The following is a 7,608-nucleotide window of genomic DNA, read 5'->3' on the forward strand; positions in this document are numbered from 1 at the left end:
TAGAGGTGGGGGAGAAAAATGCTTCATTTGCTAGTATTCTTTATTGATGCATAAATGAATCGATAAATCCAACATGTTTAATAAGTAGAAATACACTCTGTTCAATTCCTCCTTGGGAACCCGTGATGCCAGCTTTGTTCTTGTCGCGCATCCTTATGAACCGGTCTTCCAAATTTACGGTACCAGCTGGTGCCCACCAGTGTTCTCCTCCGATGCTCCCATTGTTCTGACTGGGGCCAGTGGGAGCCCTTTCTGGGTTGTTTCTTGTGTCATTTTGAATGACCCAATTATGTAAAGCTGTTCATTTGACCCCAAAGATGTAGGTGTTCTCTAATTACCTCACTCCTTTCAGCCCCAGGCCAGACATCATCGGCTCCAAGAAACTTCAGCTCCCTTGGGGGAAAAAAAATAGCATTAGAGACCCAAATCTGGGTACTAGGCACATTGTGGGGTATCATTTCTACAGGGCTATTTCAGTGGAAAAAGTGCTAAAATATTTTAACTTTGTGTTTTGTAAAGGCATGACTTCATATTAACATGTCTGATTCAGTTCTTTTTGTAGATTTTTGTTTGTTTGTTTCCTTGCCAGAGGGTGTGTGTCCTCACCAGAGAGAGACAAAGAGAGCAGAAGAGAGGGGAAAAAAGTACCCCCAAATGGGGAGTGGTCACATCACAATCCCTTCTCCTCCATTGGGCATGCATGTACATGCACCTGGCACGTTTTTCAAGCCACCAAGTCTAGGACTCAAACCCCATGGCTGGCCATGTGGAATCCAGACCACAGGACCTGCCTGCTTTTTTGTTTGTTTGTTTTAAGAGAGATTTTTGCTATAGTGTTTGTGCATTCGCTAGAGAGACCAAGAGAGACAGAAACAGAAAACGAGAAGTCACCTCCGGGGGGATGGCCACACCACAATCCCCTCTCTTTCTCCTCTCAGGATCCTGGGCACACATGCACACATGCCCAGCATGAGTTTTAAGTCACTGAGTCTGAGACTTCAACCACAGTGGACTACATGGGAGTCCAGCGATGTAACCCTTATGCCATCTGCTGGTTCCAGGGCTGTTTGATTCTGTTCTTACTCAGATTTGGGAGTCTCAAATCATCCCTCTTTTTCACTAACCCTGAAATCTAGGTTCATACCAAAATGAAACAATTACTTACTCGCCTTATCTGAGAATAGTTTGAGACTATTTCAAAAAGTACATTATCAATACAAACAGTCCAAATACTGAACAAAGCTTCTGTTTCAGACTGCACATTCCTGCAGATTTGTTGCCAAGTTAGTCACTCCTCGCCTCCGTCACCGGGTGCCACGCCAGGGCTTATCTGATAGCATGGCTCAGTTTGCTCCATCTGGTCTCATTTCGAGAAGGCGGCAACCTAACCCTATTTCACATTTTCTGCTCTACCTCTTCATGTTTCCATACGACTTATAAACTCCCAATATACTAGATTATTCACTTAGTAATCATGATCACTTTTTTGAAAATTTTGCCAGAGGGCACATGCAGTTATCAAAGAGAGAGAGAGAGAAAGTGAGAATGCACTCCCAAAGGAAATGTCACACCACAACCCTTCTCCGTTTCTCCTTCCTGTTGCAATTGTGGGCATGCATACACGTGCCCTGTGTGTTTCTCAAGCTGCTGGGCCCCTGACTCTCCTTTTTTTTTTTTTTCTTGGGGGTGGGAGGTTTTTGCTATAGGGCGTGTGTGCTCACCAGAAAGACAGAGAGACAGAGACAGAAAGCAAGAAATCACCCCCTAGGGGGGATGGCCACACTGCAATCCCTTTTCCTCCATTCTCCTCTCGGGATCTTGGGCATGTGCACACACACACACACACCTGCCGTGAGTTTAAGCCACCAGGTCCGGGACTCAAACCGCAGTCAACTACATGGGAGTCCAGCGACATAGCCGTTACGCCACTGCTGGTCCTGCCTGACTGTCACCACACAATCAGCCCTGTGAGGCCCACGTGCTTTCCCCACCACACCACAGGCTGGCCAGTAATAACCGGCTCTTGCTTAAATTGTTGCATTTCTGTGGTTACTTCTGCCTCACCCCCTCTGGAAGCTGAGTCCCATGGAGCAGGGGTTTCTTCATTGTAACTGAGTCTTCATCGTTCTAGGAAACTCATCTGAGCTCTCTTTTCTTTGTCCAGGAAACACAGGGAGCCTCGCTGCAACTAGAAGAGGGGACAGTTGTTCCCTGAAGGCAGGACTGGGAAAGCTGGACTCGATTCTGGGGAACTCCGTCCACTAGGTGGGCCGACGGCAAGTTCTCCCTGAGACAGTTCAGGCTGCTCCCAGACACCCGCTCTCCCCTGCCCCCCAGTTCCTGCTGTGATAGGCTGTATAAAGGACGGGGAGATTAGGTCGCTGGGAAAGTCATGATGCATATTTCTGTTTTTCTACACAAAATGCGTCATGACGTTCCCGACAGCCCACCATCAGCGCTAAGCCAACCTGGGCTTCTGGAAGGTCTAGCTTGCAGAAGGGACACGAGACAGAAGGGAACTGCCCCTGATGACTAGGGGGGCCACACTCCTGGTGTGCCCAGAACAGCCCGTTTATAGCTGCTGTCCTGTGTGACTGAATCACATCGTTTTCCCTCATTAAAGTGTCCCAGTTCAAAGGACCAGAAGGAGGCGGCGACCTGGGAGGAAACCAGTGCTCCAGAAGACGGAGAACAGCCAGCTCCGAAGCAGGCAGCCCCTCCATCGGGACCAGCTCAATGCCTGGTGCGCGGCTGGGTCTCGAAAAACACATGTTGGAGACACAGGGAGACAACAGAAGACTTGGGAAGAATTTTGTACACCTACAAGTGTCGGCAGAAATGGACAGGCACTGGGGCGAGTTGTGAGAGACTCAGGCAGTGGGAGGCCAGGGAGTCATGTCCCAGTTCTGGGCCTGGGCAGGTGACACAGGGACGGTGCCCCAGGGCAAAGGGGTAGGGAGAAAGGAGGAGGGAGACAGGGGTGATGACTGGTGCAATAGTATGGTCTTGGGGATCAGTAGGTGGCGTGGTGATTAAGGCACTGTACACTCCCACATGGCCAATCACGGTTCAAGTCCCGGACCTAGGGACTTGCTTTCTCACTTTTTCTGTCTTTCTCTCTGGTCAAATTAAAGTAAATGTATGAATAAATAAAATTAAATAATTCTTTCCAAAAAATAGTACAGTCTTTATTTTTACATACGGAAACTGTTTCCAGTGTAGGCCAAACATAAAATGAACAGTCTTTCTAGAAGAGTCAGATAACACAGGAGCCTGCAAATTGTACAAATGAAAAGATCTTCCTCAGTCTCACACCCCTGGACAGAGCCCACCCCTGTCGACTTGAGACTCCCCCAGGTGGATTTAGGGTTGTAAGCCTCCATCTCTGCAAGAAGCACCTAGATGGAGCAGTTAGATGGTCTCACTTGGGCTGGGGAGTGGATCGAGGCCAGAAGGGGTGAACCAGCACAGGAGTTCCAGAGCTTGGGGGCGGGGGGATGGTCAAAAAGTGAGAAGGCCTTGCCTGAAAATCCCTTCAGCCCTCAAGAAATTGCCTCCCTCCATTCCTTCTCTGACGCTGGCTCTTTTCTCCACCTGCTGGGTGGGAGCGTGGGTCCCAAGGGAGTCCTGGATGAGCGACAAGAAGGGGCTGAGAACACTCTGAGCTCTGTCAAGGAAAAGAGGGTTCCTGAGGGATTTCCTGTGGAGTGAGCCTCCAGAAAAGACCCAGGAGCCCAACCAGGTGAGGCTTCAGCCAGCTGCCTCAGCTGGGGTTCTCATACCAGAGGCTGACCCCAACCCAGGCAGCTCCTGGCTGTGAACTCAGGACTGTGTGCAGGTGACTGGCTCCTCCCTGCCCCAGACCCCACTGGGGTTCACCCATTCCTCTGGACCAAAGGGTCCCTCAGGGCTTCTCTTGACTCAAGGTTGATGATGTCACTAGGACCCTAAAGCCTGCTTTTTTTTAAAAAAAAAAAAAAAAAAACAGGAAACAAAAAGATTACCCAAGGTGACCCCTTTTTATTTTTAATTCTCTGTTTTAGCAACGCTGCAAAAAAAAAGGAGCATAGCAAACATCACAGGTACCAATATCCTTCTGCATCCTCGTCTTAAAGCACACACCTTTACTGGCTGTCCTGGGTGTGCACACCACCACCCTTACAGTACTGTGAATCCACAGCGCCCCGCACTTCCTTCTCTCAGTGGGCTGTGGCCCCCCTCCAGGCCACCTACCACGGGACTCCCCGAGCCATCCGCCTCTCACAGACGTTTGGTGTGAAATGTAAACAACCCCATTGCTCCCACCCTTCCTTTCCTCTTCAGTGTTTCCTATCGGGAAGTGGGACCTCCAAGCCAGCCAGCCTGTAGAGCCTTGGCCATTCTTATGACACTTTAGTAATAAAGACATTTACATGTCCATTTATATGTAAAGACAGACCAACAGACGCATGGTTAGTCCCCCCATTACACACGAGAAAACTGAGGACCAGAGGGATTAAGTCACTTTCCACAGGTTGTTGCTCCCCTTGCACATGGCAGCTCTCGGCCTGGAGGCCACATCACCGGTCAGCTCTCGGCCTGGAGGCCACATCCCCGGTCAGCACTCGGCCTGGAGGCCACATCCCCAGTCAGCACTCGGCCTGGAGGCCACATCCCACCGTGAGCGCTCCGACGGCCACACTGCTGTGCTTGACAAGGACACAGCAGCTCCTGTGACTTCTTGTGTCCTTCGTCCCAGGAGGAAAACAGAAATACAGCCTCTCCTCTGGAGGTTCCCGTGTTGGGCACACCAGTTGCTTGGCCTCACTGGGCCCTTCCCGTCGCCCGCTAGATCCAGGCCTTGAGGAGCTCATCAGAAGACAGAGTGGCCATGGCACAGGCATCCACCTTTTCCCTTCTGCAGCTGATTAGCTTCTGGGGAGAACTGGTTATTTTCTGAAAAAATAATTATTATTCTTATTCATTAGCTGCTCTTAGTAAGTAATACAACATAAGTCCAAAATATGGTTAATTCACTTTTTAAAATTGTAATGATCAAACAAGAAATGGAAGATTATTTGCTGACAATAACATGTTTGTTGATGTGCTTGATTGAGACAATATACAGTGTACTCTGGATGGGAAATCTCACTTTGTATGCTGTAATGATGTACAGTGAATGAATGCAAATAAATAAATTGAAAAAATAAAATCAAAATTGTAATGATCACTTTTGAATGACCCAGTGGTTTTATTCCCTCCCCACCTGAAGGCACATGTGTTTTCCAGAGAGAGACAGAGACAGGAGAAAGGGAGAAAGCCACCTCCCTGGGATGTAGCTGCACCAAAGTCCCTTCATTTTTCCATCCTTTTGGATTTTGAGCATGTGTGTGCACATGCCTGACGTGTTTTTCAAACCTTGAGGGCCGTGATTTAAAGCGTAGTCAGCCATGTGGGATCTGGCTTCCTTAACCTGTAGATCACAGGGCTGGCCCTGAATAATTAATATTCAAGCAGCAAAAAAATCTCCCCAGAACATGCTGGGCATGTGTGCATGTATGCTCTAAGTGCCAATCCAATGGGAAAGCAGAGGAGAAGGGATTGTGGCATAACTATGCTCTACTAAGGGGTACTTTTTTCTTCTCCCTCTTTCTGTCTCTCACTGGCATGTGCATGAACCCTCAGGAACAAATACATACATTTTTAAAAATAAAAGTCAGGAGATTTCTCACAAAAATCGGGGTTTCTCACTAAAACCTTGGCGATCTGGCAGCACCGCTGACACTCCCTCATGGTAGCCGCCAGCTGGAGCGTCCGTGGTGGAGCACGTCTGCCACGGCCCACGCCACCCCTCCCTCTGAGTTCCAATCACCGCCCTGCACTTTTTCCTCTCGGTACCTGTCTGGCCCCCAGAGGCATCTGAACTCACACACTCCAGTTTCTAGAAGCACACAGGATCAGCCTCTTGAAAAATGGCCCTTTTTGGCTTGCTACCCACGTTATGATAGCAATAAGAGAAAGAATAAAGAGAGACACAGGAAGGAAAGGGAGTCGGGATCTTGATATACCCCTCTCAGGTGGCGGTACAGTGGTAAAATGTCACACTGCAGGGCAGTCCCACATGGGAAGGTCCCACAGGCCCACTCCCGAGACTTCCCTGAGTAGACCGGCACGTGCTTGCCCATGACCTGGAGCTGGCTGAGGGCTCCGCGATCATGGTGTCAAGCTCCTGCTCTGGGTGCTGTCTCTCTCTGTCTCTGTGTTTCCTGCTCATAAAAGAAATAAGTAAATAAACTCAAAAATTAATAATAAAAGAACTGTAGAGAAAATCGGGAAGAACAAAGATGGTCTGAACACCACCATGAAAGGTTTGGCCTACATGACCTAATTTATGACACAGTACCCGATGACTGCAGAATACACGTCCTTTTATTCTTTGGGGTACTTTAAACCACTCAGGTTCTTGCTGAAGAGGACGGAAGGCCACCCTGGCATGTTATTGGAGACGCCACATTGCCTTAGGTATAGCAGTAAGACCCTCAGCCACTCAGCACGGCTGGAGAGGGAACTGATGAGAGGACATTGCTAAGCTTTCTGGAAAGGAGGGACCAAAATAAATTGGTATGTGTGAAGCCTTAGAGCAACCTGGCACTTGGCTCTGTATTTTTTTTTTTTTTGAGAAGTTTTTGCTACAGGGCACATGTGCTCGCCAGAAAGACAGAGAGAGACAGAGAGATAGAAAGCGAGAAATCACCCTCTAGCGGGGATGGCCACGCCGCAATCCCTTCTCCATTCTCCTCTCAGGATCTTGAGCACACACATGCACCCGGCGTGAGTTTAAGCCACTGGGTCCGAGACTTGAACTGCGGTCGACTACATGGGAGTCCAGCGACATAGCCATTATGCTAACTGCTGGTCCCAGCTCTATATTTTTTATAGAGAGATTTTTGCTACAGAGCACATGTGCTTGCCAGAGAGACAGAGAGAGAGAGAGCAACAAATCACCCCTCCCCCTGGGGGATGGCCACACTGCTATCACTTCTCCATTCTCCTCTCAGGATCTTGGGCACACACACATACACACCCAGCATGAGGCTTTTTTTGGTTTTTTTGGAGAGGTTTTTGCTATAGGGTGCATGCGCTCGCCAGAGAGACAGAGAGACAGAAAGCGAGAAATCATCCCCCAGGAGGGATGGCCACACCACAATCCCTTCTCCTCCATTCTCCTCTCGGGATCTTGGACACGCACGTACATGTGCCCGGCATGAGTTTGAGCCACCAGGTCCAGGACTCGAACCACGGTCGATCACATGGGAGCCCAGAGACATAACCATTACGCCATCTGCTGGTCCCTCGGCCCTGTATTAATGTCAGGTAACATTGTCCTGTCATCTGTGAAGCACTGAAGGGAAAAGGAGGTCTGACATCAGCATGGCAAGGTGGAGGGGAGTCCTGAGACTAGAATACAGGGAGGGTGACCCTCCTGCGCAGGGGAGAGAATAGGGCCAGCAGATGTCCAAGACTGGCCGCCCCCACGGGGACTCGGCTGATAGGAGCAGACAGTGTCCATGGGCTGCAGGGAGTCCCCGCTCTAGTGGCTTCCTCGAAGGCGCCTGTCAGTCCCAGCCA

The 7,608-nt window shown here is 49.5% G+C and overlaps 1 protein-coding gene across 1 annotated transcript in view; it reads right to left on the reverse strand.

Moving 5' to 3' along the window:
* Positions 1–3,228: 3,228 nt before the first annotated feature.
* Positions 3,229–7,608, reverse strand: part of IL20RB (interleukin 20 receptor subunit beta) — a gene marked incomplete in the record, with an annotated part of 32,908 nt that continues 28,528 nt past the window's right edge. The window contains 1 exon segment of the mRNA XM_014585395.2: positions 3,229–4,935. Within this exon segment, the coding sequence (XP_014440881.1) occupies positions 4,828–4,935 (108 nt within the window).

Source organism: Tupaia chinensis, unplaced genomic scaffold (assembly GCF_000334495.1).
Source record: "Tupaia chinensis unplaced genomic scaffold, TupChi_1.0 Scaffold149831_1, whole genome shotgun sequence".
NCBI classification, from domain to species: Eukaryota; Metazoa; Chordata; class Mammalia; order Scandentia; family Tupaiidae; genus Tupaia; species Tupaia belangeri.